This window comes from Ananas comosus, linkage group 4, assembly GCF_001540865.1.
Source record: "Ananas comosus cultivar F153 linkage group 4, ASM154086v1, whole genome shotgun sequence".
NCBI classification, from domain to species: Eukaryota; Viridiplantae; Streptophyta; class Magnoliopsida; order Poales; family Bromeliaceae; genus Ananas; species Ananas comosus.
Window position 1 is genome coordinate 286,145 of NC_033624.1, and position 9,911 is coordinate 296,055.

General features: G+C 38.2%; 2 protein-coding genes across 4 annotated transcripts; both read right to left on the minus strand.

Moving 5' to 3' along the window:
- On the minus strand, positions 75-5,283 carry LOC109709035 (peptide chain release factor 1). Of its 3 annotated transcripts, none has more exons than XM_020231083.1 (11): positions 5,064-5,281; positions 4,719-4,819; positions 3,660-3,758; positions 2,636-2,819; positions 2,468-2,516; positions 2,309-2,387; positions 1,981-2,055; positions 1,813-1,890; positions 944-1,102; positions 625-720; positions 75-550 (listed from the first exon to the last, which is right to left on the minus strand). In XM_020231083.1, the coding sequence occupies exons 1-11, from the start codon at positions 5,224-5,226 to the stop codon at positions 362-364; spliced, it is 1,272 nt and encodes a 423-aa protein (XP_020086672.1). In that variant the 5' UTR covers positions 5,227-5,281; the 3' UTR covers positions 75-361. The 3 variants fall into 3 exon arrangements, with proteins under 3 accessions (XP_020086672.1, XP_020086674.1, XP_020086673.1); XM_020231085.1 differs by having other exon boundaries at positions 3,660-3,762; positions 5,064-5,280; XM_020231084.1 differs by having other exon boundaries at positions 412-533; positions 5,064-5,283.
- On the minus strand, positions 5,969-9,772 carry LOC109709034 (probable GTP diphosphokinase CRSH1, chloroplastic). Its single transcript, XM_020231082.1, has 4 exons — positions 9,293-9,772; positions 7,911-8,843; positions 7,287-7,571; positions 5,969-6,354 (listed from the first exon to the last, which is right to left on the minus strand). Exons 1-4 carry the CDS (start codon positions 9,713-9,715, stop codon positions 6,217-6,219), a joined length of 1,779 nt encoding a protein of 592 aa, XP_020086671.1. The 5' UTR covers positions 9,716-9,772; the 3' UTR covers positions 5,969-6,216.

Sequence of the window (9,911 nt, forward strand, 5' to 3'; positions counted from 1 at the left end):
TAACCGCACATGCCGGTCGTTTGGTGTCATCTCTTCACAAAAGAACACCCAGTAATAGAGTACAAGAAAAAGAGTAAAGAGGGGAAAATAATAGACGTTACTTGCCAAATGGTAAGTGAGAGTGTGAGACTACATTAATACACATTCCGCTCCAACAGTAGATTCACAACATTAGGATGATGACCTCTCCACTATATCAACTTGCTGCATGATTTAGCTACCACTACAAACACGAAAATGAAAATGGGTCATAGACTCATACTACTGGGTAAAAAAAAAACCCTATAAGGCTACCTGCTTTGATCAATTTTGAAATAAACTATATTTCCTGACTCAAAAAAGAGAAAAGAAAATTGAATAACTATGAGCCAAATGATGCAATCGCATCCATCTCCTCTTGCAGAAGAAGCGCATCAATGAAAACGTCTAGGCTATCCCCTTCCAAAACATCCTCCATAGAGTGATGAGTGATCCCGATGCGGTGATCAGTGACTCGACCCTGAGGGAAATTGTATGTCCGGATCCGCTCAGACCTGTCACCGCTTCCAATCTATTCAAGTCATTAGCATATCCTGTGGTTGGTCGAAGTAGTAAATGAAGAAAGAAGAGCATGCTGCTGCTTACCTGCTCTGATCTAAGTTTTGATCTGCTCTTTTGTAGCCTAGACCTCTCCATTTCATATAATCTTGCGCGTAGCACTTTCAGAGCTTTAGCCTTGTTCTGGAGGGGGAGAAAAAGATACTCGTAAGAGAAGTCACTTTTACAATTCATATAACCATCTTATTCAGTTAATATGTAACTTCTTCAATTAAGAAGCAAAAAACACCAAGCTTTCTATTCATGTCATATGCACATACAAGAGGACCAACATATGGCAGCATCATGAGAGAAAGAAGAGAATTTGTTTTAAGATGAAAAGAGAGAATTGGGGATAACTACTTACCATGTGTTGCGACCTTTCATCTTGTATAGCAACAGTTATTCCAGTAGGGATATGGGTAATCCTAACAGCACTGTTGGTGGTGTTGACAGACTGGCCTCCACAACCACCAGATCTGTATGTATCAATTTTCAGGTCGTCATTTCGCAATTGAACATCAACCTGCAATGGTTGGTCGGGCAAAAAAAGCATTTAATTTGCCAAGTAGTCACATAAAGCTTGTTTAAAACTTCATCAAGTATAGAAAAGAAAGATTAATAGTACAGAAGAATAAATCATGCAAAGTGTGTTTGAACTTTGGAAGTGAATGCCTTCCTAGTATTTTTAACATACTAGCCATGAGCATATAAGGGCCTATCACTGCCAACTATCAAGGAAAGTATATCTGTGCTCACATTTGAAATTTATGGACCTCAAAAAGAAAAAATTCAGAGAAAACACAAAATTAAAAATTGACAAATAAGAGTAAATAGCTATTCACTATAATTGCCAACGTAGTCCTAATAAGTAAATTTAAATACCTGACAAGTTTACAATAGCCATTATCAGCACTTTCAGTGGTTTGTGGCAACATTTGGAGTATAAGCATATCACACTGAAAAGGTGTTTTTTATTAGTCAACTTCCTATCATCTTCCTGATATATGGGGTTAAAAGGCTAAGCAAGCAAACAAAAGTCAATTGACCATAGTTTCTAACTGCATGCAGTGTAAAGACACAAAAGACCAAGATCAAAACACAATAAGGGGAAAAAACTAAACAGAACTATCTGGTTAAAATAGAGCCAGCACACACGCTAACAAGCGGCATGGAATAAAAACAGGAAAAAGCATCACATTAAATTGAAAAATTGCATACGGGAATATATCCTACCTCATCAGCCTGAGGAAGAATAGCAACAGATACAGCACTTGTATGCACCCGTCCCGACTTCTCTGTCACTGGGATTCGCTGCCAAATACAAGGACAAAAACTAATTCATAAATAACCTAAACACACAATAGGATGCATAAGAGGAATCAATGTAAGTCTTCATCTCACCTGAACTCTATGAATGCCACTCTCAAACTTAAGCCTTCCGTATGCACCTTGGCCTGATATTGTTCCACTAGCTTCCTGTTATATTGATCTTGTTGAAGTGAGCCAAAAAAAAAAAACCATCTCTCATTCAACTTTCATGGAAAAGAATATGGCTATATATTCATTGCTAACAGCCTGTTTAATAACTTATGGCAATATATTAATACATGCAGACGTGCATAACTATCCACGGGCACAAACAGATAGGGCACCGAGCATTAAACGGTCCAGTCTGTTCAGATTCTGCTACTCTAGCAACAACACCAAAAGAAAAAAAAATGAAGAGTACCTTGTATCCTTTTAGATCAGACTCCATTATTTGTACAACATCAAATTTCCAGCCATTCTTCTGAGAGTATTTCTCATACCTGTAATTAAAAATAATTACCACCATTCGTTCGAAAAAGTAATTTTCTACAGACATCCACAATCCAGGAAAGAAACATACATTTTAAATACATCCATAGCAAATAAAGAAGCTTCTTCACCTCCAGTTCCTGTTAAAAACCTAGAATCAATCTCAATGACTTCAAAGCCAAGGAAAAAGCAACTAAGGAAAACGAAAGTCACCTTTAGGTTCTCTTGAATTGACTAATATATATTTAGATCATGTTACCTGCTCTCACCTCCAATATACAATCCTTCTCATCAGCATCATCCTTTGGAAGAAACGACTTAAACAGTAAATACTGCAGCCTTTTCTCCTCCTCAACAGCTTCGGCCAATTCCACTGCTGCCAAATCGCGCATTTCTTTGTCTTCATTAGAGTTGGATATCAATGACCTCAGACTGTCAATCTCCTGCAAAGGAAAATGCTTCCTCAAGGTCAACAAGGTGAATGATGTCAATCTGAATAAATAGTTGACGCTAATAGAAGGAAACAACGAGAAGTTTAACTATTGAGGAAAAAAAGAAGCAAAAAACTTTATGTCGATTTCATATAGTAATGCAATACCAAAAGGTCGTGCACATCACTGGTAAATTTCACTTACACAGTTTGACAAACAAAAGAGTTAGTGCATGGGGCAAAAGATGACTAAAATCATAGGAATTAATGACAAAAGAAAATAGAAAGCCCCAATAATTCTGCTTATGTTTATAAAGTAAGAAAAATACCGCAGCAAATACCAACAATATACTAAATAACTAATAACAATGTGATACCCTGATTGGGAGAAGAATAATATCACAACATAGTCATGTTTGAAAATTAGGCCCTGTTTGGATGCAGGAATATCTTTCTCGGTATATCCGCTGAATTTATTCAAAAAATGTGTACATTTGATTAATAAGGAGTATGATCAAATATTTAGAATTGAATACTATATTCGGTCTTCAATCATTTTAATCGATAAGATAAATCACTTCATAGGTGAAATATGCTATCCTACTAAATTATAGATAATAAAACCTTTGAAGGAGCAAAAAATCAAACTCTTTAGTTGAGATCATACTAAAAAATACTTATACAGAATAAATTATCCTTGGATAACTTATTCCTGACATCCAAACTAGGCCTTAAAAGTTTGAGTGCCAATGTGTTAGGATCTACCAACAATTCATTGTACCTGTTATATTTCAATTAAAAATGCCAGAAACAAAAGATATATGATTTGTGAAAGGAAAGATATGCTTATCACCTCCTTCTTAGCTCTCAATTCGTTAATCAGCTTCGTAGAGTACACTAGTTTTTGAAGCTCCTTATTGGCCCTTGAATATTCTTCTGCCGATGCTGCTGGCTGTCTTCACAACAACATTACAAATATGCAGTCAACTCATTTTACTCATACAAAACTGTCAGTTCATAACATGCAAGTATATGATAGGAGAGACACTTGTAAAATAGTCAAACAAACAAAAGTTGATGCACAATCATGAGATAGGAGAGACACTTGTAAAATAGTCAAACAAACAAAAGTTGATGCACAATCATGAGATAGGAGAGACACTTGTAAAATAGTCAAACAAACAAAAGTTGATACACAATAATGAAAAAGTAAACGATAATCTCTCAAACAGACTTTTATGTGAAATTATCTCAATAAGATATAGTGAAATTGGAATTTTGAAGAATTTGGGAAACCAAAAAAAAAAGACAATCTACAATACTGATCAACCACAGTATATTGTGGGCAAGAAAATTTTCCTAATCAAGATGATAAGAGTTCGGCAAAATTTCACACATTTTTACGAATTTAAGTTTTACATAAGTCATTATATTTGTAAAGTTGCAATAATGTAAGGATAAATTTTGGCAAACATTTCATAGCATGATATTGGCTCTAGAATTCGGAGAAATTACAATAGCTAAAGGAAAAGAGGTAGGTTTTGCAGAACAAATCACAACTTACAGATATTGATTGAAACTTGACAGATTCATTAAAATAAAAATGACCACGTAATGGCAAGATTTTACGATCTTTTCTGAAAGAAACTCATAGGCCATTGTTAAAGATTCATATATTACGGATTACACAAGCCATGTATCAGGTCAACTTTAACCATGTTTTCCACATCTAGCAACTGTGTAGCCTATGTTCCTCAACTTTTTGTGTTTAAGATGATTAAACAAATACATTAATCAATAATATAGGTAAAATTAACGAAAGCGAGTCTGTTTATTTACCTCTTCTTCCTTAACACATCATAGTATAATAGATGATTCTCTGGCAATTTTGTAGTGAGAAAAATTAAGTTACCTGATTAATTTGCTCCTGAAGGTGCGCGCTTCTCTGTTCGATAGAAATCATTCTTTGCTCCATGATTTTAAGAAGGTTAGCAGGAAGTTGCGGATGCAGTTCTGGAGATACAAAGGGTTCAGAGAATAGTCACGTTGATTGAATCGGCACAAGTTAAGATGCATAAAAGCCAGTATACTACAGGAACTCGTACGAAAATTTGATTTTTCGAAAGATAAGAACACTACACCAAGATGAAAAGGGGAATACAACATACATATTGGTTAAATCACGTTAAAAATGAGCATACATACAATTACAAAAGCAAAAGCGATTGGATCTTCGTTAGAATGAACAAAAGCATACCAGTGGAGTATAATCGCGGAGGCGAATGAGAGGCCACCGAGATCGAACGCATTAATGGCTCCCTGTAGGGAATTGAGACCGGAGAACATGGAGAATCGAAGGATCGAAATCTATGGAGCTCGCGAAGCAAGCTTCGTCCCCACCGAAACCCTAGATACCTCATCGCCGTCGCAGCTCGTAGTACTACTCTCTCTGTGACTCCCCCACCCCCCGGCCCCCACCCAATACGAAGAAAAGAGAAGGATCCGCGATGGGTTCGAATTGCATGGGCCGGATTATGTGGCAGATGATCGCGCTCAGAAGTTCAGTTTCCGGGCCCCATAGTACATGGGCCGGGCAATCGAAACCATGATCGGGCTTAGAATTTCAGTTTCCGGCTCAATACGGACCAAATAAGGTTGAGAGAGTCTGATTTTCCAGCCCAAAATGATGGGCCTTAGCCCAATGAGGTCCAGCACGTAATGAATATCCGTTGAGGATTGCACAGGAAAGCTACATAAAATTTAAAAATTCTTTTGTTTTTTAGTAAACCGAAACATGAAGCAGTAAAAAAAACAAAAAAAAACATCCAAACTAGTCGGAATTCAGCTGCCACTTTTCTTAAAAAGAGAAAACTAAACAGCTGTTTTTTCTTTTTATTAGAATATTCAGACAGCTCCGTAGAGTTGCCTGTTTTGGTGATTTTTCATTGTCAAATAGCTGGCTTCTACGATCTTGAGTAAAGCAACTACCCTTTATTGCAGATTGAATATGATACTTAAAAATCTCTTAGCAAAAAGCATTTGATATTCCAGAATGATAAGATAAGGGAAAAGGATAAGCCATCCTGTAGTGCAGACTACATACAACAGTGCATTTCTAGTTAGACACAGACAATAGGTAAAAAAGGTGAAGGACTGAAATTCTACATGGAATATCTAAGTAATTAAAAAAATTTACTTAATGGGCATTACAAGGTACAAACGGACGCTACAAGATACAAACCGCCGCTGCAAATGTTAGGTTACATGCCCTAATAGCCGGAAGCTAACCACAAATAACAAGATTTAATTACCATATCCATTGCTCCAAAATCAAAATCTACAAGAATTACAAGAAATTATATACAATTAGAAAGGTGAGCATACTCTTCATGTAAATACATTTGCAGGGTTTAGCTGACAGATAGCTTATCACCCAACTCCTTGCGATAAACTTGAATGAGACCAGCACTGTCAATTGTCTCGAGCTTCTCCACCAACATGGTTCTGTAGTGTTCATCTTTATCCTCTAAATTTCTCATCATTTGAACCTAATACATCAATAAGTGTTGTAAGTTTAGAGTTGGAAATCTACAAATTTATCCCATGGTTCTAATAGGCATCAGATGCCATTCTAACAACTTTAAAAAGAGAAACTGTTTATGCAGACACTGAAACATGACATTTTCATATGTCGGAATGGTTCCATAATTAAAAGGAAGAAGTAATTGGCTTGACTAGTCGTACTATGCGAACAATCAACTTGGCCAGTTAAAATGCAGCACACTTCGCCTCAATATAGGGCTCTCTCCATTTTATTGTATTTTCTAAATAAACCAAATGTTTTGTGCTGCATTTTGATTGGCCATGCTCTACTTCATGTTGGTCCAGGCAAATCATTTCTCACTGCCACGAGCTCAAATTCTAAAACAGATGATTTCTCTCTGGTTTGCTTTCATCAGGCAACTTAGGCTTTTATTATTTCAACATGGGCATCAAATACAAGGATGCGTGTGTTTCAGAGATCATGCCATTAGTAATTCACATGCACATCATAGCACCATTTGATTCTCCAAAAATCCTAATTGAGTAGGGCTGTTTTGAAGAAACACTAACAGCTTTTCCATTTAAACCCTCCGGATATCTTTCAGCAGAACAAAAGCTTCAGAAATCAAAGCTTCTGCTTTGATATTCCAGAAGCTAAATTTCAGCTCATTCCTTTTGGGTTCTGCTGCTGTGCTTTGAAGTAGGGCAGTTGAAGAAGCAAGAACAGATTTTTTGTTAAAAATTCATCGAAAACAGTTTTCAACTACAGAAAAAGCAAAGCTTCAAACTGAAGCTTCTGCTTTTGGGGGGTCTAGAAGCTCATCTCAGCCTACCCTCTAAAGCAAAAGGTCTAGCCCATTTATTAATCAATTACCTTGCAGCTGCTTTAGACAAGTTGAATAACCATATACTTGTAACTCGGTATGTTGAAGCTTACCTGTCTCTGAAACAAATCAAACTCTTCAGAGCTCAAAGAGCCGTCGCTATTTTCATCAAGAAGATGCATAAGTTCCTTTGCATCTTCACCTCCAGCTCCAAGCTCTTCCATGACTTCAGTGAGCTCTTCAATACTGATCCTCCCATCACCATTCTTATCAAGAAGGCAGAAGACTCGGTTTCTGCAGTCGATCTCTGCTCCTGTATTATTGCCAGGTGGTAGATCTCTAAGGCGTAGAGCAGCTACTTCAGCCGCAGCCATCATAATTGCCTTCAATCTTTTTGCCTGAACCAAAAGAAAATTTTGAGAACTGATTTCTTAGCAAAGTTGCATTGTAAGAGTTTTTGAAGATAAGCTCAATTCTAGTCTTGGTTTGCTTGCAAAACAGACCAATGTGGCCTAGGAAAACCCAGAATTCATCCTTCAAATTAGTTAACTGTCTTTGTTCTGGCTAGCACGGAAATTAAATTGACAGACAGGACTTACAAACATGCATTCATCTCAGTAGATGCTAAATAAAATCATCCATTGGCAAGTAACTGATCAAAATCATTAGTTTCTTGTTCAATAAAAAGAATTTTTAAAAAAAGTAAAAGAAAGGTGACAAGATGAAGCACTTCTCACCTCTCCTGGATCAGTAAGGCCACCTTTGTAGAGAGAATGAGAAGCAGCTCCACCAGCAGCCAACATATCCATCTCAGTAGTACGTATCTGAATCTCCATCAAAGGTCTCATTTTTCCTTCTTCACTAACATCGACTGCCACATGTAAGCTTCTATACCCATTCGTTTTGGGTCTTGCAATATAATCCTTTGTCCTATCAGGTACTTCTTTCCACACATTTTGGATAACTTCATAGGCCCTATAGCAAGCCCTATTTCCCCATTTGTGCATGTCCTCACCACATTTAGGGTTTAAAATTACCCGTAAACCTAGTAGATCATTTACTTCTTCTGGCTTTCGACCATCCTTCAGTAGCTTCTTCATTGTGCTGAAACGGCTTTTAAACCGACCTTTAACAGAGATATCACCCACCAACTTGTTCAATTCTTCATCTGCCTTTAGCAAATCAAGAAGCTGCTTTCTGTAAATGTCTATTAAGGGCTCATTTTCTGTTTCATGGTTTCTCAGCCAAGTATCGAGGTAAAGGTATGAGAAGGGGAATAAGTAACGAAAGGAAAGATCCTCCATTTCTAGTGATAAGGTTCCGACTCCCACAGCATAAGCAAGAGGGGCATATATTTTCATGACCTCAAGAGAAACTGTTTGTTGGTAGTACTTTGGAAAGTAGTCAAGATGCCTCATTGTGTCGAGTTTTAGGGTGAGCTGTATGATAACAGCTCGAATATCGTAGTAAGTTAGACAATACCTTCTTAGTGCAGTAGCATTTTCATCATCTAGGATTTCAAACTTTGAAGGAACGTGTTTCATTCGCAAGCTCTCGTGCAATAAATGAGCGGTGCCTGTTCCAATCTGGCTTTTCACTTCGTGCATGGTTAGAGCGCCTGCTTCTAAGGCTTCTCTCAGTACACCGGCTGAAATAACTTCAGCATCCATCTGCAGATATGCTTAGTTTGATCATTCAAAAGGCACCGAGAAGACAAAGTTGAGTAAATTCATGATCTCTCACACCTTGAACACTTCAATTTATAATTACTTGATAGAGAAAGGATATGAATACTTCACATGAATTGAAACGGTGAACAAACCACTGATTATAAATAGACTCCTACACCAACAACGAGGTGAATCAAAAAATACTCGCTGATCAGCTACCAAAGAACCAAAGATTCTACAAGCATTTTAATCCATTGTATTCGCCAAATATGTTCTAATCAGATACATAAACTGTGTCACTAGTTTCCACTTCGACCTATCAACTTTAGTTCTGATGATAAGGACACAGTAATTGGATCCCAATTTCAACCCAAAACAATAATATTGCACTATAAACAACATCAAATTTGTGTAATTCTTCGTGATAAATCCAAAATTAATAAGAATACCTGGAGATCTGCGAGGAGTAAAGCGACCGACAATGCCCTAGAGAGCCGAGATCGGCCATCGAGAGCCAAGGGCATGGCCTGTAGAAGCGGAATCGATAGCTTCAGAGACTTGAATAGGAGTTGGGAGGAAGACGAATTGGAAAGCGAACCCATCCTCTCCGTGAGCTCATTGAAGGCCCCGACCAACTCCGCCACCATCCTACCCCCTCTCTGCTCGATCCCCGTCGCCATTGGCGAGCTCAAAGGAGGAGTGGAAGAAGAGTGGGTAGTGGGAGTGGTAGTAGCGAGAGGGCGAAGTGGCGGTGACGGGATCTTGGGGCTGAGGTTACCGCTGCGGGAGGAGGTGGGGGAGGATTTGGAGTTGAGGATGGGGCGGAGGAGGAGGAGGAGGTGGCGGTGGTGGTGGTGGGGGGCGGTGGCCATGGCGGTGGTGGCGGAGTGGGTGGAGAAGGAGATGCAGTAGTGGTACTGTTTTGCACTTTTACTTGCTACTCGGAAGGAGAGGCCTTTGATTGGTCGGTTTGTTTGAAGTGTTGGTCGGCTGTGGATTTGCCACGTCATTCTGCGTGATTGATTATGTGGCTCGCTGAGCTTAAATATATAATATAATATTATTTGT